The 25,353-nt window shown below is 42.5% G+C and overlaps 1 protein-coding gene across 1 annotated transcript; it reads right to left on the bottom strand.

Annotated features, from left to right (window-relative positions):
- CCNB2 (cyclin B2) lies at positions 1–25,353 on the bottom strand. Its single transcript, XM_040226637.1, has 9 exons — positions 24,100–25,353; positions 22,125–22,253; positions 21,906–22,019; positions 11,616–11,786; positions 11,162–11,320; positions 9,277–9,513; positions 8,840–8,980; positions 1,736–1,846; positions 1–274 (listed from the first exon to the last, which is right to left on the bottom strand). Exons 1-9 carry the CDS (start codon positions 24,121–24,123, stop codon positions 164–166), a joined length of 1,197 nt encoding a protein of 398 aa, XP_040082571.1. The 5' UTR covers positions 24,124–25,353; the 3' UTR covers positions 1–163.

Raw genomic sequence — 25,353 nt, 5'->3', positions numbered from 1 at the left:
TACCTTAAGAAAATCAATAGCTTTATTTTTCCTCAATATACATTTAGAAAACTGGTCTAAGAGGTTTCATGAGATAGACCAGAGGACTATATACAAACTCAGGAATTCCAGATCAGCAAGACAAAGTGCACAGACGACACACTCTTCCCCAGGGCCCTGGAGCCTAGGACCGTCCCAGCAGAGGTGAGGCAAGCTCCTGGATGGCTTTTGAGTTCAGCTGAGGAATCGTGCTGATCTTCAGGAGTTTGCTGCTTGCATACTTATTCTTGACGGCCTGCAGAAGTCATCTGCGGTTAAGCACACATCAGGAGCCCCCCACGACGCCCCCAACCTTATACATTATTCCTAGTCTAATTTACAAGTATCAAAGGGCCAAATCCACAATATCCAAAGGGTATGATGATGCCAAACCACTAAAGTTCACAAGTGCTCTAGGCAGGGGTCCCCAACCTCTGGGATCTAATGCCTGATGACCTGAGGTAGGGCTGATGTAAAAATAATAGAAATAAAGTGCACAATGAAAGTAACTGTGTTTCAGTCATCTCGAAATTATGCCCCCCATCCCATCCATGGAAAAATTGTCTTCTACAAAGCTGGTCCCTGGTGCTGAAAAGGTTGGTGACCACTGCTCTAGAGCAATTTCCTGCCATGCCTAGGAATGGATAAAACCCAGCTGGTAGCACAGGTGATGGGGAACAAACGATTTCAAGGTCCAGAGAGCAGGCTTTCTCTCATGAGGGGTAGAGACAGGAGCTGTTTATCATATCTAGTGCCACTGGGACATAACAGATTCACCAGCACTGGAGCAGTAACTGGCCATAAAGATGAGCGGTAACTGGTGCTCAGGTCCCAGAGGACACTCAGGACCAAAAACGCACTGCTTCCCTGGTGTGCTAAGTCATGCTGAAGCTACAAGGGAGGACGCATGCCTGACCGTGAGGACACTCGGTATAGATGTCTTGCTCTCGTAACCAGACCCTGGGTGAGTCCTGATATTCAGCATCACACAGGCACAGGACAGCACCCTGTCTCCCCTGGTTTCTCCTCTCAGGTGGGCCACAGAGAGACAGACGCCAGCCCCAGGACTCTTCCTGAATGGGCTGCCTGCCTCGCCTCCTTCACCAGGCTTGCTGTTCAGGGGTTGTATAGTGCTAGTTGCTCAGTTGTGTCCAACTCTTTGCAACCCTAGGGAGTGGAGCCCGCTCGGCTCCTCTGTCCATGGGATTCTCTAGGCAAGAACAGAGGATCTTCCCCACCCAGGGATTGAACCGCGTCACTTATGTCTCCCGCACTGGTAGGTGGCTTCTTTACCACTAATGCCACCTGGGCAGTCCCCCTCAGTCACTGTCCTAAAAGATGCTGGACAAAGGCCCTGCGTGAGGTCACCCGAACACCCAAGCCTTCCACAGGGCCACTCAAGCTGGGCCCTTACGTGCCGGCCAGCATTCCCTGCTTGTGGTGTGCCCTGCCCAGAGAGTTGGGTGGGACATGGGTAATACACTGAACAGCTGCCTCGGGCTGGACACAGGGAGCCTGTCTACCTTGGTGTAAAGGCCGTCAGCTCTCGGGGGTTATCAGTATGCTCCAGCCCCTGGTCTACTAGAGAAATATAACATATGAAACAGACTCACATACATGCCCGAGTATTTACATGAAGATGCAAACACATACACACCCGCCCTCTCACACCCTGAACCCGTAACCTTGAGTGACCAGTTGCGGGAAGAGCACTCACGGTGAGCCTGGTCATGTTCTCGTTGACACGCACGACGTTTCTGGCCATGTGCCGCATGACCTCCAGCATCTCGCTCTCTGTGTAGCCGGTGTAATACTGCTGCTTTAGGTTCTGGAACACAACGCAAAGCAGCCGCGAGATGAAATCCCTCTCCCGTAGGAGAGCACATCTTACATATGCTGACATTAGTGATGTAAAAGCTATAAAAATATCCTTCCCTGCTGGAAATTCAGCCTCAGCCTCAACCACTATCATGGTATTTACAAAGCTGCCAGTAAACACAGGATGACTCTGGCTCTGAGCCGGACTAAGTTAAGACACTACAAAAACTCTCAGCTCAATCAAATGGCGAAGGTCCCAAATAATTACATTGTAAAGAAGGTTGCACAGGGAAGTAGGTTAGTTCACCTAACAAAGCTTTCAGGCTTGCCTCTGTCACCACCCTGAAAGGGGAAGAAAAGAGGGACACGTATAAACAGCCTTAGAAGGGCTGACCGTAAGGGCACGCCTCAGTCCCCACTTAACAGCACAGCTTGGCAGCGTCCAGTGGGGAGCTGAGAGCCCAGATATCCATCCTGGCAGTCAGGGAAAAAGGTTCAGGATTAGGAAATAAACTGGGGGACTTCAGCGGTTAAGAATCCACCTGCTACAAAAATATACAATGGAGAAAAGACAACTTCTTTAACAAATGGTGCTGGGAAAACTGGTCAACCACCTGTGAAAGAATGAAACCTGAACACTTTCTAAACACCATTCACAAAAATAAACTCGAATTAAAGATCTAAATGTAAGACCAGAAACTATAAAACTCTTAAGAGGAAAACATAGGCAGAACACTGACATAAATCACAGCAAGATCCTCTATGACCCACCTACCAGAGTAATGGAAATAAAAACAAAAATAAACAAATGGGACCTAATTAAACTTAAAAGCTTTTCCACAACGAAGGAAACTATAATCAAGGTGAAAAGGCAGCCTTCAGAATGGGAGAAAATAATAGCAAACAAAACAACTGACAAATAATTAATCTCCAAAATACACAAGTAGCCATGCAGCTCAATACTAGAAAAATAAACAACTCAATCAAAAAGTGGGCCAAAGAACTAAATAGATATTTCTCTAAAGAAGACATACAGATGACTAACAAGCACATGAAAAGATGCTCAATATCACTCATTATCAGAGAAATGCAAATCAAAACCACAATGAGGTACCATTTCACACCAGTCAGAATGGCTGCAATCCAAAAGTCTACAAGCAATAAATGCTGGAGAGGGTGTGGAGAAAAGGGAACCCTCTTACACTGTTGGTAGGAATGCAAACTGGTACAGCCACTATGGAGAATAGTCTGGAGATTCGTTAAAAAACTGGAAATAGAATTGCCATATGACCCAGCAATCCCACTGCAGGGCATACACACCGAGGAAACCAGAATTGAAAGAGACACATGTACCCCAATGTTCAATGCAGCACTGTTTACAATAGCTAGGATATGGAAGCAACCTAGATGTCCACTGGCAGACGAATGGATAAAGAAGTTGTGGTACATATACACGATGGAATATTACTTGGTTATAAAAAAAATGCATTTGAGTCAGTTCTAATGAGATGGATGAAACTGGAGCCTATTATACAGAGTGAAGTAAGTCAGAAAGAGAAATACCAATACAATATATTAACACATATATATGGAATTTAGAAAGATGGTAATGATGACCCTATATGCAAGACAGCAAAAGAGACACAGATGTAAAGAACAGACTTTTGGACTATGTGGGAGAGGGAGAGGGTGGGGTGACTTGAGAGAATAACACTGAAACATGCATATTACCATAGGTAAAATAGATGACCAGTGCAAGCTCGATGCATAAAACAGGACACTCAAAGCTGGTGCTCTGGGACAACCCAGAGAGATGGGGTGGGGAGGGAGGTGGGAGGGGGCGTTCAGGACGGGGGATGCATGTACGCCTGTGGCTGATTCATGTCAATGTATGGCAAAAACCACAATATTGTAAAGTAATTAGCCTCCAATTAAAATAAAAAAAAAAAAAGAATCCACCTGCTACCACTATTTACAATAGCTAGGACATGGAAGCAAACTAGATGTCCACCAACAGATGACTGGACAAAGAAGTTGTGGTACATATGTACAATGGAAAACTACTCAGCTATAAAAAGGAAAGCATTTGAGTCAGTGCTAATGAGGTGGATGAACCTAGAGCCTATCATACAGAGTGAAGTAAGTCAAAAAGAGAAAAACAAAATATCGTTTATTAACACATGCATATGGAATCTAGACATGGTACTGGTGAACCTATTTGCAGGGCAGTGATGGAGATGCAGACATACAGAACAGACTTATGGACACAGGGAGCGGGGAAGGAAAAGGCAGGACAAATGCAGAGAGAGAAGCATGGAAACATACACACTGCCATATGTAAAACAGATAGCCAGTAGGAATTTGCTTTATGACCCGGGGAACTCAAACCAGGGCTCTGTGACAACCTAGAGGGGTGTGATGGGGTGGGAGGTGGAAGGGAGGTTCAAGAGGGAGGGGACATATGTCTATCTATGGCTGATTCATGTTGATGTAGGGCAGAAACCAAGGCAATACTGTAAAGCAATTATCCTTCAATTAAAAAAGAAAAAGGAATTCATCTGCTAATGCAGGGAACACGGGTTCAATCCCTGGTCCAGGAAGATTTCACATGACACAGGGCAACCAAGTCCATGCATTGTAACAAGAAAAGCCACTGCAATAAGAAGCCTATGCACAGGGACTAGAGAGTAGCCCTGCTTGCCACAACTAGAGAAAACCCATGCTCAACAATGAAGACCTAGCACAGCCAAAAATAAATAATTTTTTTAAAAAAAGAAACAAACTGGGCCATAAGCAGCAATCTAAGCTATGAAACCCTAAAGAACTGACTTCCCAGGTGGCACCAGTGGTAAAGAACACTTGCCAATGCAGGAGACACAAAAGACGCAAGTTTGATCCCTGGGTCAGGAAGATCCCCTGGAGCGGGGCATGGCAACCCACTGCAGGATTCTTGCCTGGAGAATCTCATGGACAGAGAAGCCTGGCGGGCTACAGCCCATAGGGTTGCAAAAGAGTCAGACACGACTGAGGCAACTTGAGCACACAACACACAGGGCTCTCTTGTTGGGCCCTCATAGTTAAGAACGAGAGGCCCACAGCACTCAGAAGCATGGACACCCAGCCTCCCAGAGAACAAAACTTAAGCAAAAAAAGACAGCTGCTGACTGAGAGTAAGACTTATTTTGCATGAAGATATGTAGCCTGACAATTTCAGTTTGTGATAAAAGTCTAAAAGCTAAAACACACCACTTTCATATGTACAATTGGGAAAATAAACCACAATATCCTTAATAAACCACAATAAATAAACCACAATAACCTTAATCCTAAAACAGTTTAAAGGCAAAAAGAAGTAAGCAAGAGTGAATCTGATGTAACACACAGCTACTGGCATTTTGATATTAACTGCCAGTAAACAGGGAGGCCTACAGTTGATAGGTTTAGAGCCAAGGAAGCAGCTCTAACTGACTAAAATGGGCCACTGGGACCAAGATCACGTGCCCTACATGGACCAGTGACTTTTTTGTCTCCAATTTTGTGTGTGTTTTTTATTTTTTTTTAATTGAAGGAAAATTGCTTTACAATGTTTTGTTGGTTTCTGCTATACAACAGCGTTAATAAACCATTGTTGTTGTCCAACTCTGCAACCCCATGGACTGCAGCACGCCAGGCTTCCATGTTCTTCACCATCTCCTGGAGTTTGCTCAAACTCATGTCATATATGCCCCTCTATTAAACCTCCCTCCCACCTCCCCATCCTTGCCTCCTATTTTTATGTCAAATAATCTCAAATCTATAGAAAAACTGAAAGAATAAAATAATGAATATCTGTATATTCTTTGTGCAGATTCATCCGTTCTTAATACTTCACCACTTTCTCTCCTCTTCTCCTCCCCTGTCACTCACTCATAGCATCTGCAACTCACTTTCACATGGTTCAGCAAAAGTTGTATGTGATTTTTTAAGCCATCAAATGGCTGAACCATGTGAAAGTGAGTTGTAGGACTTCCCTGGTGGTTCAAGGGTTATGAAGACGCCTGCCAATACAAGGCATATAGGTTCGATCCCTGGTTCCAGGAAGATTCCACATGCTGTGCTGCAAATAAGCCTGTGTGCCACAACTATTGAGCTTGCGCTCTAGAGCCCACAAGTCGAAACTACTGGAATATGTACACCCTAGAACTGCAATGAGAAGCCTGCGCACCACAACTATAGAGTAGCCTTCACTCACCACAACTAGAGAAAGCCCGCATGCAGCAACAAGACCCAGCGTAGCCAAAAATAAATAAAAATAAATTATAAAAAGGAAGTGAGTTGCAGACACCGTGACACATCACTTCAAATGTTTCACAAGTATCTCCTAAAAAGTATTCATATTTTCCTCCCTAGCCACAATAACTTTATCACATAAGAAACATCAACAGTTCCATAATATCATACAGTCAATATTCAAATCTCACCAATTGCTGCAAAAATATATTTTACAGATTTTTTTTTAAAATATATATCCAGGGTCCAATCAAGGTACACACAGTCCATTTGGTTGTTGTTGTCTTTGGTGTTTAATTTCAAACTCCCATTTTCTTGGCTTTAAATGACACTGACTTTTTTGAAGGATCCAGGCCAGTTGGTTTGAAAATGTCCCACATTCTGTATTTGTCTGTTTCCTGATGGCTAGATTCATATCCAACATTTTGGACATGAATTCTCTATAGGGGAAAATGCATACTTCCTACTGCATGAGAAGGAGCTCAAGTCAGGTTGTCAAAGATACAGGTTTTCTTCAGAATCACTATGCAACTGAGGGGTGATATTTGGAGAACAATATGAATCTTGTTCTCCAAAATTATTTTACTTAATACTTATAAGCATCAATTGATGATCCTTGCTGGAATCAGTTATCACTGGGGGTTTAAAAATGGTGGGTTTCTATCTCTACCATTATTTCTAATTAGCTGGCTTTCTACTGAATTTTTTTTTTTAACTCCCTCCCTCCCTTCCTCATCTTCCTTCCTTCCTTTTTTATCATTATGGACTCATGCATTTTTTAATGCATTATAATCTATTGGATCATAATTCTTTTTAATGCTCAACTGTAGTCGGAAACCTTCCAAGCCAGTTTCTATGTCCTCTTTTGATGTATCCCCACTGATGTTTGAGAATTTGCTTGCTACTTGTTATAAACTGCTCTAGGCTCACCATGTACTTCCCCCTGCCATAGTTCTGAAATCAGATATTTCTCAAAGGAGCCCTAGTTCCTAGTGGGTCATGCCTTGAGTATCCAAGATGTGAGCACTAGGCATCTTCATTGCTACTGGGTTATCACTCTTTCTGGTCTTTTCATTATGAATTTATTGATGTTTCTAAAACAGAATTAATATTATAGAGTTTTCCTTTTGTTTTTAATTGTTAACAACATTTTATCTTACAGTGAGAGTTTTCATCCTTAATAACATGAATGTTTATTTGCTTTGAGTGTTAGTCACTCAGTCATGTCAAACTCTATGCAATCCCATAGATGGTCTCCTCTGTCAAATTCTCCAGGCAAGAATACAGGAGTGGGTTGCCATTCCCTTCTCCAGGATATCTTACCAACCCAGAGATCGAACCTGGGTCTCTGCATTGCAGGCAGACTCTTTACTGTCTGAGACACCAAGGAAGCTCTACTGTTATTTGCTTTATCCTACAACATAGTTTCAGAATTATAACACCTACTATTAGTCTCCTATTAACAGATTAGTAAACCTCCTAAATAAGCTTTAAATATGTGACCTTTTTTGTTCCTTTGTTTTGTTGACCTTCACATCCCATTATAGATGCACAGTCAGAATGCTGTGTTCAAAAGCTACCAGAATTATTCTCTCTGTTACCACTCTGAATATATAGTAACATTTTTTTGCTTAATTCCAGTTCAGGATTTGCATAGAAGGTTCAAAAGTCAAAATAGTTACATTACTGTTGTATACAAGCTAATAAAAAATTACAACCAGGAGTCCTGCTTCCCCACCCTCAACCTTCTACTCTGATACCCACACCCAGAGGTATCCATCTTCATTCATTTCCATTTATATGTTTTTTGAAAAATGAGCAATTACATCACACACATACAAATCCCCTCTCTGTTTCCATTCTTTCTTATGTAAAATGTAAACTTTATCGACTGTGTAGAGGAACAGGTTCACCATGGTGCCCTGGCAATCTTGCACGTATCCATCACAGGCCATGCAGACAAACGCTGGAACCACATGGATCTGCCTTGGCTTTATGATCTTGTGATAAGATGGAGTCTTACCGCCTCCTGGGTTCAGCTAATGTGTTTGCTCTGCTGTCTGTGAACTCTAAAACTGGTTAATAGGAACCTCCCGGTGGTCCAGCAGCTAAGACTCTGTGCTCCCAATGCAGGGGATCCCTCATCAGGGAACTAGATCCCACATGCTGCAACTAAGACCTGGTGTAGCCAAATAAATAAGTGCTTTTAAAAATATATATATAAATAAATAAAACTGTTTAGTGGCGGTCAAGAGCAGGCTCGTCCACAAAAGCGCTCCTCTGACTCTCACCGCAGGCAACGCCCCCTATGTTTCACTGCTATCCTTTTTGGTGTTCGAAACAAGAACCCAGGGAGCAGCTGACATCTTTGACTACTTGAATGAACCTGAAAGTGGCTCAGTTCATCTTTACCCATCTAAACAAGGTCGGGTCTTGGCCCTACTTTGTCTTATGTGCTTGACAACTTGCTTGTTTCACTTAACAAAATAACCCAGAAATCTTATTGTATCAGTTCTCAGTGACCTTCCTCACTCTTGACGATGCTGTAACACAACATGTGTAAAATACCACGGCATAGTCCCCCAGTCTCCACCTGCATCATTCCAGCGGCTCTTTTAAGCCTGTGGAATTTTAAGAGCTGTTTCAAGGAGAGCACTGTGAAAATGTTAATACATTTCATATCAAGAGGCCCTAAAATACAGCTAATACATTTCTTCTTAAACTCAATACTCACCCATTTTCCTTGGCCTAGAACCTTCTGGGACAGGCAGGAAGCAGCCGCCGCCACCTTGGAAGGGTGATAGTGTACCATGTCATAGTCAACGAGAGTCAGCTCCATCAAGTATTTGGCTAAAGTGTGCTGTTCAATATCGACCTATGAGAAAACAGCCGGAAATGGAAAGAAGCACGGCTGTTATTACTCTCCTGCAAAATTCTGAGTGAAGACCTAGGAACTCAAAGCCACTGAACTCTCTTTTTCCTTCCCAGGCACTGCTCTGTTCCACAGCATGTTACAAACACAGAACATAAAGTCTTTGAAGAAATGACAAGTGTTAGGACTTATCTAAGAAATGCTTCCTATCAACTCATAAGCTTTCCGTTCATTGGATCATTTCTGGGATGAGATGACAAACAGCAAAATAAAGTCTCCTAGAGACTGGAGGCACTTACCTCCCCAGCTTTCGACGCCCGCCTTAAGAAATGTAGCGGCAACGGTCGACCCAGCTCAAATTTCAGTTCCTTCAAAATCAGAGTTTCCATTTCTCGAATTTGAGAACTGGTATAAGCATTGTCAGTGATGTAAACAAAGTCTTCGATGTTTGGAGAAAACATTTCCTCATACTTGGAAGCCAAGAGCAGTGCTGTAATGCCAACCAGCTGAAGCTTCTTACGAGAGACTGGCTGAACCTAAAGAAGAAAAAAGTGTCAGAAGTCTTAACCAAGGAGAACGGGGGCTCTGGGTGGAGGAAAGTGAGAGGAAACCAAATCCTGGAGAAGCCCACATCAGCCCTGCTCACACCTCTCTTAAGGCCCAGGAACCTCAGCACTGACCACAGTCACCACCACGGCCCATGGCACCTGCCTGTCATGGAGTGCTCGCTCTGTGCCAGGCACAGGGCTGAGATTCAACCATCTCTTCGGATCCTCACAGAAATCCTGGGCAGTGCATGTTTTTCCCTCACAATTAGATGGCCTGAGAAGAGAGGCAGACACCAGCCCTAGATCGGTGAATTGCCGACAGGGAAGAATTAGCCTGATGACCAAGCTCCCAGGCAGTACTCTGCACGCACCGTCCTGGCTTGAGGGTCTGGGGAAGCCCCAACGTGGCACTCAGCATGGTCTGAGTCATGATGAGGCCAACCGAAAAAGCAGGCGTTTAACAGGTGAGGAGGGCCAAGGAAGGGGGGCCTCAAGCGTTCCTTTAATCCTCACCAAAAGTACACTTATTATTCAGCCTGAAGACCCTTCCAGAGATGCTTCAGTGTCAGAGGAAATCTAAATCTAGAGTGTAAGTGCTTCTCTTGACTTTTACTTTTAAACTAGGAATTTGCGTGTTTTGCTTTAACTCTCAGTATTGAAAATCTGCCAAAAATATGACAATGCTTTCTGTACCACTGAGGATTTTTGGACAATGAAAACCAATGGCTCTATGGTTGCTTAGCATTTTGCAGACTCTCAGGGTCATTATTATCAACACAGTTATTACTGTATTGTTTGGGCAGCATTGTATTTGACCTACACCTATATTATAAATGTTGACTTCAAATAAATAAAACCTTAGGACTTCCCTGGTGGTCCAGTGGCTAAGACTCCAAATTCTCAATGCTGAGGGCCTGGGTTCAATCCTTGGTTGGGGAACCAGACCCCACATGCTCCAACTAAAGATCCCACATGCTGCAACTAAGACCTGGTACAGCCAAATAAATTAATTAAAAATAAATCAATAAATCCTTACCTGCAGGACTACTAGTTGGTAGATAACACACTAGAGGTTAAGGTCTGGCATTTCTTCTCAGTCAGTGTTCTTGCATTACTGGTAGATATTTTGATGGTTACTTCTGCCTCTCAGCTTCATTTCTTACCTTCCTCTTTGATTTAGACCTCACACTCTGAGTATACTCCCCACACATCCCTCCAACCCTTTTAAGAAAACTGTCTCCTCCCTCTTCTACAGTGATTCAATGCTACAACTGGCTGGAAACTATTAAGTTCTCTAGTCAAACTCTTCATTTTTCAGATAAGAGAGCTTAACACCAAAGAGTACTGAACAATGGAAATTGTGCAAGCAGGCCTAGAGAACCAGCCTCCAAAGGCACCATGGGCTTCAGATGGACTTTCAGACCATCTGCTGGTTTATCTCCTTTGATGAATGATTGTGGTGAGACAGCATCTCCTCTGGGCACTTTTCAGCAGGCTGACCTAACAGCAATGGTCAGCATTCCTGGAAGTGTGACATGCTTGAACTACCGCCTTTCCTAGCACTTGAAGTTCTTTGGCATCTCATAAACTGGCCTTTGGTCTCTTCTTCTGCGCAGAGTCCCCACAGCGTGCTCACCTGTAAATATCGGTCCATGATGGCAACACACATGTACAGCGTTTCCTGCAGCAGCCTGAACTTGGAGTGCACTTGCACCAGCCAGTCCACCAGGATGGCACGCATGCGGCCGTTTATGTCTCTCCCGTCTAGGAAATGCGGGTTTATGGACTGCAGAACCTGTTGGTGGAAGTGAAAAGTTTAAAAAGCTGACTTCGGTGAACAACAACGTCCTGCTTTAGCCATAGTCAATATCCTGTGACAAACCATAATGGAAAAGATTACAAGAAAGAACATATATGTATATATAACTGAGTCATTTTGCTGTACAGCAATAATTAATACATTGTAATTCAACTATACCTTCAATAAACAATAAATTTAAATTTTTTAAAAAAAAGTGAATTTCATTTCCTTCCCAGCTGTGTGGCAGATTCCACACTGCTGTACAACCAAACCACAAAGGCCCCCTCACCTCAAGCTGCCTTAGATACTGGTAGATATCCTTTACATAGTCACTGCAGAGCTGAGGGTTCTCCCAGTCCTCAGTATCAATATCCTCAATTTTGCAGAGCAAGGCATCAGAAAAGGCTTGGCAGAGGCTCTCTTCCTTCATGGAGATATCCTGAGGTGTGGGAGAAGGACCCTGCATCCAAAAGGGAAAGCACATGTGTCGCTACCTGAGGAGTAGACTTGATCACAAATGCAGGGTCAACTGGTTTAAAAGCATCACATGCATGTTTATAAACAATAGAGCCCCAACAAATACATTTCAGAGTTAAGAGGTGAATAATTCAAGTAGATGAAGTGTTTGGAGATAAACTCTTCTGTTTAAAAATGGTCTCATCCTTCAATTAAAAATGTACTTTAGGCCAAAAAAAAAAAAAAAAAAAACTCTAATTTCACTCAAAATGAAAACCCAGGCCCTCACACTGTAGGCCTTTCCCTCTTCCCTTGCTAACCCATCTCTTACTTCTCTCCCCACTGTCTGCTCCTCACCAGCCTCCTGGTCAGGCCTCCCTCACCACAAGCAGGCTCCCTCTTCCCGGAAGGCTCAGTCCTTGTATCCACATGGGTAATTCCCTCACGTACTTCCTCAAGTTTTGCTTAAGTGTTATCTTTTCAATTAGATTTATCCTATTTAAAATTACCATCTGTCTCTATAGTGCCCCCCCCCTCAACACACACACATTTCATTTCTCTAGTGTTTTACCCAACGAATCTATAACCTCCTAACATACCACAGAGGAGAGGCCGGGGTGCCCTCTGCTCCTGGGTGATGGAACGGCCCCAGGGTGGCCGATGGCAGCAGTGAGGTGGGGGTGCCCCCCACTCCTGGGCATCCTTCAGCATCAGTTCCAGCCTTTCCCAGAGCCTTTCCCTGGAGACTCCAGCAGGGCCTTTGCTTTGGCCCCCAGACGGCACATTGACCAACATTCAATGGCCAGTGAAGGTTTACACACTCAATGAGGACCAGCAGGGGGACAACCAGGGCACAGGGCATGTCATCCAGCTACATGAGGTGGCTGAAGGGCATGTCCCTGCAAGTCAGGGCCTGATAAAATGTGGTCCACTGGAAAAGGGAATGGCAAATCACTTACTATTCTTGCCTTGAGAACCCCTTGAACACTATGAAAACGCAAAAAGATAAGACAATGAAAGATGAGCCCTCCAGGTCGGTAGGTGTCCATTATGCTAATGGGGAAGAACAGAGAAAATACCCCTAAAAGAATGAAGCGGCTGAGCCAAAAGCAAACAACGCCCAGTTGTGGATGTGTCTGGTGGTGAAAGTAAAGTCCAATGCTGTAAAAAAAACATTACATAGGAACCTTGAATGTTCAGTCCATGAATCAAGGTAAATTGGATGTGGTCAAACAGAAGATGGCAAAAGCGAATATCTACATTTTAGGAATCAGTGAACTAAAATGGACGGGAATGGACGAATTTAATTCAGATGACCATTTTATCTACTACTGTGGAAAAGAATCCCTTAGAAGAAATGGAGTAACCCTCATAGTCAACAAAAGAGTCCAAAATGCAGTACTTGGGTGCAATCTCAGAAACAACAGAATGATCTTGGTTAATTTCCAAGACAAACCATTCAATATCACAATAATCCAAGTCTATGACCCAACCACTAATGCTGAAGTTGAACTATTTTATGAAGACCTACATAGACCTCCTGGAACTAACACCAAAAAAGATGTCCTTTATCATAGGGGACTGGAATCCAGAAGTAAGAAGTCAAGAGATATCTGGAGTAACACACAAGTTTGGCCCTGGAGTACAAAAAGAAGCAGGGCAAAGGCTAACAGTTTTGCCAAGAGAATACACCAATCATAGTAAACACCCTCTTCCAACAACACAACAGACAACTCTACACAAGGACATCACCTGATGGTCAATACCAAAATCAGACTGATTATATTCTTTGCAGCTGAAGATGGAGAAGCTCTATACAGTCAGCAAAAACAAGAGTGGGAGCTGACTGTGACTCAGATCATCAGCTCCTTACTGCAAAATTCAGGCTCAATTTGAAGAAAGTAGGGAAAACTACTAGGCCACTCAGGTATGACCTAAATCAAATCCCTTATGATTATACAGTGGAGGTGACGAATAGATTCAAGAGACTAAATCTGACAGACTGAGTGCCTGAAGAACTATGGATGGAAATTCGTACCATTGTACAGGATCAGTGATTAAAACCATTGTACAGGATCAGTGATTAAAACCATCCCCAAGAGAAAGAAATGGCAAGAAGGCAAAGTGGTTGCCTCAGGAGGTCTTACAAATAGCCAAGAAAAGAAGAGAAGCGAAAGGCAAAGGAGGAAAAGAAAGATATACACATCTGAATGCAGAGTTCCAAAGAATAGCAAGGAGAGATAAGAAAGACTTCCTAAATGAACAATGCAAAGAAATAGAGGAGAACAACAGAATGGGAAAGACTAGCGATCTCCTCAAGAAAATTAGAGATACCAAAGGAATATTTCATGCAAAGATGGATACTATAAAGGACAGAAATGGTATAGATCTAACAGAAGCAGAAGATATTAAGAAGAGGTGGCAAGAATACACATAAGAATTGTATGAAAAAGGTCTTAATGATCCAGATAACAACAATGGTATGATCACTCACCTAGAGCCAGACATCCTGGAATGGGAAGTCAAGAGGGCCCTAGGAAGCATCACTACGAACAAAGCTAGTGGAGGTGATGGAATTCTAGCTGAACTATTTCTAATCCTAAGAGATGATGCTGTAAAAATGCTGTACTCAATATGCTAGCAAATTTGGAAAACTCAGCAGTGGTCACAGGGCTGGAAATGGTCAGTTTTCATTCCAATCCCAAAGAGAGCAATGCCAAAGAATGTTCAAACTATTGCACAATTGCACTTATTTCACATGCTAGCAAGGTAATGCTCAAAATCTTTCATGCTGGGCTTCAACGATAAGTGAATTGAGAACTTCCAGATGTTCAAGCTGAATTTAGAAAAGAGAAGAACCAGAGACCAAACTGCCAACACCCATTGGATCACAAAAAAAAGCAAGGGAATTCCAAAAAAATATCTACTTCTGCTTCATTGACTACAATAAAGCCTTTGACTGTGCAGATCACAACAAACTGTGGAAAATTCTTAAAGAGATGGGAATACCAGAACACCTTACCTGCCTCCTCAGAAACCTGTTAGAACTGGACATGGAACAATGGACTGGTTCAAATTGGGAAAGGAGTACATCAAGGCTGTATATTGTCACCCTGCTTATTTAACTTATATGCAGAGTAAACCATACAATGCCAGGCCGGATGAAGCACAAGCTGGAATCAAGATTGCAGGAAAAAATATCAATAACCTCAGATATGCAGATGATACCACATTAATGGCATAAAGCGAAGAGGAACTAAAGAGACTTTCTTTTTTTAAGAGACTTTTGATGATGGTGAAAAAGAAAAGTGAAAAAGTTGGCTTAAAACATTCAAAAAACTTGGCACAACATTCAAAAAACTATGATTACGGCATCTAGTCCCATCACTTCATGGCAAATAGAGATGGAAAAAAATGGAAACAGTGACAGATTTTATTTTCTTGGGCTCCAAAATCATTGCAGACAGTGACTGCAGCCAGAAAATTAAACGACACTTGCTTTTTGTAAGAATAGCTATGACAAACCTAGACAGTGTATTAAAAAGCAGAGACATGACTTTGCCAACAAAGGTCCGTACAGTCAAGACTACAGTTTTTCCAATAGTCATGTACATATGTGACAGCTGGACCATAAAGAAGGCTAAGCACCGAAGAATTAATGCTTTCAAACTGTGGTGCTGGAGAAGACTCTTGAGAGTCCCTTGGACAACAAGGTGATCAAACCAGTCAATCCTAAAGGATCAACCCTGAATATTCATTGAAGTATTGATGCTGAAGCTGAAGCTCCAATACTTTGGCCACCTGATACGAATAGCCAACTCACTGGAAAAGACCCCCATGCTGGGAAAGATTGAGGGCAAGAGGAGAAAGGGGCAACAGAGGATGAGATGGTTGGATGGTATTGCTGACTCAATGCACATGAGTTTTAACAAAGTCAGGGAGAAGTGAAGGACAGAGAAACCTGGTGTGCTGCAGTTCATGGGATCAAAAGAGTCAGACACCACTTAGCAATTGAACAACAATATATCACAGACTTTATTTATATATTATGCATATTATTTTCTACTTCTACCAGAATGTAAGTTCTATGACCTTACATCTATTCACACTGATTTTGCCCTCTAAGGCCTCTCAAATGCCTATGTCATCCCTGACACACTTTTGTTGGCATGGCTGCTCAGTCATGTCTGGTTCTTTGCCACCCACTGGACTATACCACCAGCCTCCTCTGTCCATGGGATTTCCCAGGCAAGAATACTGGGCTGGGTTTCCATTTCCTTCTCCAGAGGATCTTCCCAACCCAGTGATTGAACCCACATGTCTTGTATCTCCTGGTAGGTGGGTTTTTTGTTTTTTTTTTTTTTTTTTACCACTGCTAGACCTGGGAAGGCCCCCTGACATATATTAGGGTTCAGTAAATATTGAGTGTAAGAAACTTAGACACCTCGGTTCAGAGATTCCTAGAACTGATAGTTCACTTTGGCAGTGCCCTCTTGAGCAAGTGTAATGTTTTCTTCTGATCAACTAATTTATTCTAAATTGAGAAATTATTTGACAATGAAAAAGCAGGAAAGCACATTCCAGCTTATGAATAAAACAGGAGGAAGCAAAGACTGAGCAAGTAGACACCCAGTATTTTATTTTCTTATCGTGACTGGGTGATTATTAAAAAAAAAAATCACACAAATTAAAAATTGTATGGAGTTAAGCATTTAGTAATGAAGCATAAATAAACCATTACTTTTTTTTTTTAAGGATAAGAGGTACTTCTCAAAGTATAGCCTAGGACTGCTAGGCTGTAAGAATATATATTAACATAATAAAATATAGAAAGAAAGAGAAGGCAGGATAATAAATTTAACTTACATAAAAACTCAACGGTTACAGTTTCCAGTCTTAGAGAAGAAAACAGTAACAGCCACAGGATATGTAGCAATTCAGATCATGTTCTTCCCTCTTAAACAAAAGGTCTTGAATTGAGGAAAGGCCAGGTGAGCAAGAGGTATACAGGTATACCTCATCTACTCAAGAATTTAAGAACTAGTAGAAGGAATAAGAAAAGTTACCTGAGGTCCTAGGGAGAAACCTAGTAAGCTCTTCAGAGAGCACAGAACTCACTGAGCAGGCAAAGGCCCACGAGTACAAAGTCCCAGGGGAAGCCAAGAAATAAAGGCAAGTCTGGGGACTGAGCACTGACTTGAGAATGGAAAGCGTAGCGTATGAGGTGACAGAAGCAGACTGGAAAGGTGAGCGAGAACCCGGCTAGGGAGTTTAGATTTCATCCAAAGGGAAGCAAATACCCTGAAGGCACTGAGCAAGAGTGACTGGAATCAGATGTGCGTTTTAATAAGTATGTGCAGCTTCAGTTTAAGGTTTCCTTTTTAGGGATAGTCATCATTACTCTCCCCAGGAGGGGCAATCAGTACCAGGAAGCCTGGTTTAAGAAGACAGAAGTATACTACAAAGCTACAGGCATCAAGACAGTATGGTATTGGTACAAAAACAGAAATACAGACCAATCGAAAAGGATAGAAAGTGTAGAGATAAACCCTCGCACCCATGGGCACCTTATTGTTGACAAAGGAGCCAAGAATATACAATGAAGCAAAGATAGCCCCTTCAACACATGGTGCTGGGAAAACTGGACAGATACATGTAAAAGAATGAAGTCAGAATACTTCCTAACAACATATACAAAGATAAACACAAAATAGATTAAAGACCTAAATGTAAGACCAGAAAATGTAAAAATCTTACAGGAAGACATAGGCAGTACACTCTGACATAAATCATCAGCAAGATCCTCTCTGACCCACTTCCTAGACTAATATACAAATGGGACCTAATTTAACTTACAAGCTTTTGCACAGAAAAGGAAATAAACAAGATGAAAAGACAACCCTCAGAATGAGAAAAAAATAATTGCAAACAAAGCAACTGACAAAGAGTTAAACTCCAAACTATACAAGCAGCTCCTGCAGCTCCGTATCAGAAAAACAACACAATCAGAAAACTGGCGAAGACCTTCTTTGGAGGCATTTCTCCAAAGACGACATACAGATGACCAATAAACACATGAAAAGATGCTCTCAACATCACTCATTATTAGAGAAATGCAAATCAAAACCACAATGAGGCACCATCTCACACCAGTCAGAGTGGCCATCGTCAAAAAATCTACAAACAGTAAATACTGGAGAGGATGTGGAGAAAAGGTATCCCTCTTGCACTGTTGGTAGGAATGTAAATTGACATAGGCGCTATGGAGAACAGTATGGAGATTCCTTTAAAAGCTAGAAATAAGACTACTGTGTGATCCAGCAGTCCCACGACTGGGCATATACCCTGAGGAAACCACAATTCAAAATGACATGTATACCCCAATGTTCACTGCAGCTCTATTAATACAATAAACAGGACATGAAAACAGCCTAGATGTCCACTGACAGATGAATGGATAAATAAGCTGTGGTACAGATATACAATGGAATATATTCAGCCATAAAAGGAATGAATTTGAGTCAGATGAACTGAGGTGGACAAACCTAAAGCCTGTTATACAAAGTGAAATAAGTCAGAAAGAGAAAAACAAACATCGCATATTAATGCATAAATATGGGATCTAGAAAAATGGTACTGATGAACTTATCTGCAGGGCAGGAACAGACACACAGACGTAGAGAACAGACTTGTGGACACGGCGGGAGAACAGAGAGGACAGGACAAACAGAGGATAGCACTGAAATGTACACATCACCATGCGGGAAAGAGAGACAGCTAGCAGGAAGTTGCCGTGTGACGCAGGGAGCCCAGCCCTGCGCTCTGTAACAGCCTATAGGGGTGGGGTGGAGTGGAGGTGGGAGGCAGGTGCACGAAGGGGATATATGTATGCTTATGGCTGATTCACCTGTTGTACAGCAGAAACCAACAACACATTGCAAAGCAATTATCATCCAGCTAAAAACAAATAAAAATAAATTTTAAAGAAGAAGACAGAAGTTATGTACTTCAGATGCCTTAGCAGCTTGAATATTCACCTGTGTCTACTCAGAAGCACACCTAAGTTTAGTCATATCCATAAAGCCACCAGGATAAGACAAGGATAATTGCTCTGGGCCTTAATTTAGAATTTCTTGAAAGCATTCCTTTAGGACTCCAACATAATGGAATTATTATAAAACCCTTTCTAAGATCTCGCTTGCCTGTGGAGATAATAACCTAAGTTCTGTGAGCCAACTGTGCACTGGCCAAACTGTCCAGTGTCTGCTGCATGCAAAGATAACATGGATCAACTGGTTGTCCAACACAAAAGTGGTCCTAGAGCAAAAGCTTCACATTAGATTGATGAATGAGTTCCGTGAGTTGTCAGAGACAACTGAAAAGCAGGCTCAGAAACAATTAAGTTGTGAGACTGTTCTGAACTTGAGATGTGGTTCTTTGGCAAAGGATGTGTGGAGTATGAAAAAAGGCTACCTGAGTTCTCCCAGCACCAACATTTAATGAGTCGGTTTGTTAAGAGAGCGGATTAATATGCATATGCAGGGCTTCCCTGGTGGTCCCGTGGTTAAGAATCCACCTGCCAATGCAGGGGATGTGGGTCAACTCCTGGTTGGTGAGCTAAGATCCCACATGCCAGGGGGGAACTAAGCCTGCCCACCACAACTAGAGAGGCTGTACGCAGCAACAAAAGATCCCACAAGCCACAACTAAGACCCAATGCAGCCAAATAAATAAATAAAATATAAGTATGCAAATATATAGGTATTTCCACAAGTTTTGTTGAAACAGAGTTATTTTTTAAAATTATACTTTACTTTCAGCTGCACTAGGACTTCGTCGTGCGGGCTTTTCTCTTGCTGCAGGGAGTTAGGGCTACTCTCTAGCTGTGGTGCTCAGGCTTCTCACTGCGGTGGCTTCTCTTGTTGCTGGTACACAGGTTTAGTTGCTCCGCATCACATGTGATCCTCCCAGCCCAGGGGTCGAACCACCACATCCTGCACTGGCAGGAAGATTCTTCACCACTGAGCCACCAGAGAAGCCCCAGGGTTCTTTTATTTGCTAGATTTATAATAGATAATGTCAACTCAGTGCAATAAGGAAGGACTCCAAGAAAAACTGTTGATTCCAATCAGAGTTCACGATTTGCAGCAGTGACTGTGTATATACGCATACACAAGCACACTCAGTTGTAGAAAGACAAAGTCAACTACTGAGATTACCTTTAGGGAATGCAATGGAGTGGAATTTTGAGGGTGGGGAGAATAGTAAAAATGAACTGACCCTTTATTCTATGCACTCTGTCTGTATTGTCTTGCTTATGCCTGTTTCTCGTATAATTAAAAATAAAAGACACTTATTTTAATATGAATAGTCATGCTCATTTCCTTTTATATATAGTTTTTGTTTTAGGGAAAGTTAGACCATAAAATATTCTTATCCTTGAATAATGACCATCACTACATTTAGTGTTTCAAGCAAATTTGTAAATCTAAAGCCACCTCAGAATTTCTAGCTGCCACTCCCCAGTATGTCTCCTAAGATTGCATCTGCCTCTGCTACAACGTATTACAGCACACACCTTCACTTTGATGTTCCGGGTTTGATTGGGAGCCTCCTGGGAACAGGAAGCTGGTTCACTCACCTTGTTTTCCCAGTGCCCAGCAAACAAGAGACTAGTAGAAAGCCTATTTCCTTCCTTCAAACTACTGTTTGCCAAAGCCTCGTGAGTCAGCAAAAACATAGTTTTCTCCCAAAATTTCAGGATTAACTACTCTAGTGCTTAAGGGTCTCACTCCACTCCAAGCAGCATACCCAAAGGATTCCTTCTGAATACAGGATGATGTCCCTGAAAGGAGTTCTGGGACATCCCAGCACGTTGAAGTTGTTTCTTAGCACCCACATTGACACTGGTAAATGGGCGGGCACTTAGGAGAGATCCAGGCTTATTCAAGACACCATCGGCCCAAGACACCCAACATATCCCTTCCATGGTCACCCTACACTGCTTTCATCACTGCTCTCATCTCCTCCTCCAAACTTTCCATACATTCCCCTCTGCCTAATGGGATATAACCCAAATTCCAAGGCCTTCAAATCCAACTGCAATCTTCTGTCCAACTTTTTGCCTGCCTCCTCACACAAACCTTCTGACCCAACTTAGACTTGCTGACTCTTTGCCCTGAAGGACATAACTTATAGGCCTATCCCCTCTTTGGTGCCTTGATCCCCACTGATGCTTTGTTTCCACCTTTCCTATCTGCTTTTCTCTATCCCTAAAAATCCCGCTTACTTCAGCAAGTTTGCCTTGACCACTCCATCCCCCATGATTCTCTCCTTCCTTTAGACGGGACACTGCATTCAGTCATCCATTGCCTGTGGGTACCAAGCATCACGCCCTCAGATTACATACTTAATTTTCAGGTACAAATGCCCCTCTAGATAAGTCTCCTCAAGGCACGATGTCTTAACACAGCCTTAACACAACTGGATGTGTATAGTAAGTACTCAACCTATTTCTCCAATATGTCCAATGTTTTACCAAAAAATTTCAAGCAAACAATTATATAAATATCTTGAACTAGAAAGAGTGGTCATTGTTGTATTGTCAGCACTTACAACAGTGTTGCTTCACTGTAATTATATGACTTTGTGTAATCTATGAATGAGAGCATGCATGAAATAGAAGATGGTGGAAGATGAACAGGCCAGTGCGTCCACTTCCATTCTAACTTTAATTGAACTGACCAGTCATGGAGACTACAATCGCTCAATACTATCCTGGCATTACTTTGTTCTTCCATGAGTGAAGGTCTCAGAATTGTAAGCTTCCACCACCTTCGCAGGCAAGTTCATTCTTACAGTGAATTATTTTTAATGAAATCTATCAAATTTTCCTCTGAGATCATGAAATTTATTCAGGTATTAAGGTATTTAACTTTGTTACTCAAGGTCATAACATTACGTTAATTACTACAAAGATGTTCATTTTCTACACTGTTGTCTTAAAGCAGAGCTCCTGCTATCAATGTTCTTCAAAAGCGGCAGTGATGATAAAGGTGCCCTTACACCATAGCCCCAAACTGGCTACTCTGTTAAGTATGCTTGTAAATTCAGAACTTCCTACCTTTGGAGCCAACACATCCATCTGCACTGGTTTCACAGAAGCAGTAGGTTTCGGGTGCTTGTTGACATTTGTTGTTTTGGTGGGTGGAACAGGTACTTTAGTGTTCTGGGCTTTCTGAAATGAAAAAGAAATGTGAAGAGGGCAAGACAGCCTGTGTTGCCACTGAGTGCTCTACAGGGTCAGCCTAGTGTGCAGAGGTGCAGCCCTCACAGTTGTTACCTTAGCTACTTGTATGGCTCGGGTTGTAACCCGATTTCCAATTTCTTCTAAAACTGCTCGCCTGATAGTCACATGACTTTTAGATTTAGAATTAACTCCTGTGTCATTATTCTCTAAATCGGTGGACACCTAAAACAAAAAAACACAAGGAAAAAAATTATTGAAAGTTGAGATAATTTACAATACTTTGCTGGTGTCAGATCCTCAGGTTCAGAATTGATTTGGCAATGGTGAATCTACGGAGGTCTATTTGAGAGAGGGAAAGGTAAATTTTAGGAAGTCTAAAAATGCTACTTTCTATTTATAACATCACTCTAAATTAGGCAAATACACTCATTCATTTTTTTTTAATCCCACTAAGAGCTTCCTATATGGACCCTGTATATGAATGGCATCTATTTAAAAAACTTCCTGGACAGAGATGAGTAACTGGTACAATTAAGATGCAATATTAAAAAGCTATTTAAAAGTCAGATGTTTAAAACGTAAACTAGGTTTTGATTCTACAAATAAGTGCTCAGATTGGCAACATCTTTAAAGACAGCCTTTTAGCTGTGAGGGTGCCATAGCATATAAGCTCTCTTTTATTAGGGATATTTAGAAAGAAAAGTTTTCATGGGTAAAATAGTTTTACCTCAAATTCAGAGAAAGTGTTAATTGTGTGAAATAAAAATTGTTAACATGCATTAGACAGAATGCACTTAGAAACAGAAACTTGTTAGTAAAAACAAGAAAAGTTTTACATAGAAAAGTTTATTATATGTGATAAACATTTCAGGAGAAAAAAAACAGCATGTACTATTCTTGATAATCAGGAGTCCTAATTGTAACATATTTTCCAACAGAGGGTTTGAATGGACCTACCAGAATAGACAAATGGGCAGGGGAAAATGCAAGCCTTACCTGAATAGAAGGGAATTTGACTATGAAAGCACTTTATGGGGTAGTTTAGACAAAAATTACTTATCAGTTTGACTCAGATTCACAAAAGGGTTACAGTTAAATACAGAATGTATTCAACTTATTAGGATCCTCAAAAGTCACACTGTTCAAGTCACTGCCAGTTTTAAAAAGTGTTTTAAATTTCCTGTGGGTTGAAGTGGTAATCTAGGTCAATCCATTTAGAAGGGGAAATCAGCAGCTTTTAACAAGCCTACAGCCAGGAGGATGGAGCTCAGGTGTGTCAGGGCCCTCTACTTTTCAGCAAGGAAAAAAACAGATCCAGGTACGATTCAAACCCACAGAAAATTCCAAACTACCATTAACGCTTTGTTTTTTGCAAAGATGAAATAAATGAATTTGGACCTTCTTTCAGTCTGCCATATGGCTCCAAATAATCTCTCTATTACACTTGAGTAAAGAAAATTACTTTTTTAAAGGGGCAAGCCCATAAATTGGCGAACTTAGCCTTGTAAGACTTCGTGTGCAGAAATAAACAGGAAACTCAAAGTGAAATGTGCAAACATTTGAAAAACAGCCATAGCTGTTGCTTGATTAAACATTTGAAATACTTTTCAGCCTGCGAAATTTCTTCGTCCTTCTCCCCTTCCCCACAGCTGATTCCTTAGCTGGCAAGGACTGAAAGAGGAAGAAAACCCCAAGCAGCTGTATTTAGATAATTCTTAACAACAAAGCGCTCTCGGGGACTGCTTGCCCAGTCCTAGGCCCAGCGCTCCAGGGACTCACTTGACAAGCGCCAGGCCCGAGGCGTTTTCCTATACTCCCCTCGCCCCGCGGAAGGGAAGGCCAGGCCAGAAGCCAGCAGCGGGAGAGCGGAAGGAAGGAGAGGAGAAGTCAGCCGGCGGGGATAGGCCTCAGGGCCGGCCAGGCCCTAGGGCCCAGGCCGCCCGCAGGAAGAGGAAAACGGCGCAGCTTAGGACGACGTTCAAAGCCGAAGAGAAAGAGAAGAAAGAGTCGGCGGAGCAGGCAGCGCGGCCGGGCCCAGGACCGTGCGGAGGGTCGCCGGCCCACTCACCGTCGGGCGTCGGAGAAGCGCCATGAGGAAACGGACAAGCAAGAGTGGCAGCCCCGCCCAGGGAAGGACGCGGACTGGACACAGAGAGCACTAGCTTCCGCCGCGCAGTTAGGACTACTCTCCGGGCCCGTAAGCTGGGGATCTTAGAGAAGTCGCCTAGTTCCAGGATTCAAATACCGCGCCGCTCGCGCCCCCATTGGGCGGCCCTACGAACCACGCACTCTTCCCATTGGCTAGTCAAGAGGCCCTTCCGCAGGCAGATTGGCTGAATTTTCCAGACCCGTTTGTTGTCATATCAACAGGTTGGTTGGTTTTTTTTCTGCTTGGTGTATTTTAAAAAAATCTCGGCTCCTAAGATAAACAAAAATAAAATGCCTCATTGGAAAAGCAAACTTAGGACGCCTTGTCTGGATTTTGACGCGACCTCAATTACGGATGTCTGCGTTTGTACAGGGTGCGGGGAAGTTGGTTCTAGGGATCACCCTTAAAATGCCATTTCTGATATTTACTCTTCTTCCATAAGTTTTGCGTTGAAGTTAGGTCGGATTGGCCTGCCTAGGTGGTGGAACAGGCGCCTATGGGTCATTTAGGTCTACGTTGTGTTAGGTGATTGTGATGCAAACGTGTGCTTAAGGAGTGGGAATTGTGGCGTTTACTCTAAAGCTAAGATTCTTAGGAGATGGGAAAAAATGATAAATGCGGTTCATGTGACTTGTGATTCAAGTAAGCTCTTCATTGTATTGCGGAACCTGGCACATTGTTTCGTGTGTGTTGTGATCGGTGCTCAGTAAATATTTGTCGAATAAATTATGATGTGCTGAAGATTTTAAAATGAGAAAGACAATTGAAGTGTGATCCAGCCTTGGGCAGCAGGGTGGGAGGTTCAGGTCAAGACAAGAAAAGAGGAAAGAAAAAGGGAGAGGAACAAGAAAGAAAAAGAGAGAGGAACGGGAAAGAGGAGAGGAAAGGAAGGGTCAAAGGCCCACAGTAAAGGTAGCGAAATGACTTCTGATGATAGGCTCCATCTAAGAATTTAAGCAAGATTTCCCATCTCTCCTACTCTTTAAAAAATGGTTTATCTCTCTGTTACTAGGGTACTGCTGCTGCTAAGTCGCTTCAGTCCTGTCCAACTCTGTGCGACCCCATAGACGGCAGCCAACCAGGCTCCTCTGTCCCTGGGATTCTCCAGGCAAGAATACTAGGGTGGGTTGCCATTTCCTTCTTCAATGCATGCATGCACGCTAAGTCACTTCA

Source organism: Oryx dammah, unplaced genomic scaffold (genome assembly GCF_014754425.2).
Source record: "Oryx dammah isolate SB20612 unplaced genomic scaffold, SCBI_Odam_1.1 HiC_scaffold_26, whole genome shotgun sequence".
Lineage (NCBI taxonomy): Eukaryota > Metazoa > Chordata > Mammalia > Artiodactyla > Bovidae > Oryx > Oryx dammah.
Note: the sequence above shows the minus strand (reverse complement) of the source record. Positions and strands in the feature narration are given on the sequence as shown.

Coding starts and splice junctions, on each gene's coding strand:
- CCNB2 (XM_040226637.1), bottom strand. CDS start 24,123: ATGGCGCTTCTCCGACGCCCGACG. Junction 22,254..24,099: donor CGCTTCTCCGACGCCCGACG/GTGAGTGGGCCG, acceptor TTTTTGTTTTAG/GTGTCCACCGATTTAGAGAA. Junction 11,787..21,905: donor TGGATGTGTTGGCTCCAAAG/GTAGGAAGTTCT, acceptor TTTTGGATGCAG/GGTCCTTCTCCCACACCTCA.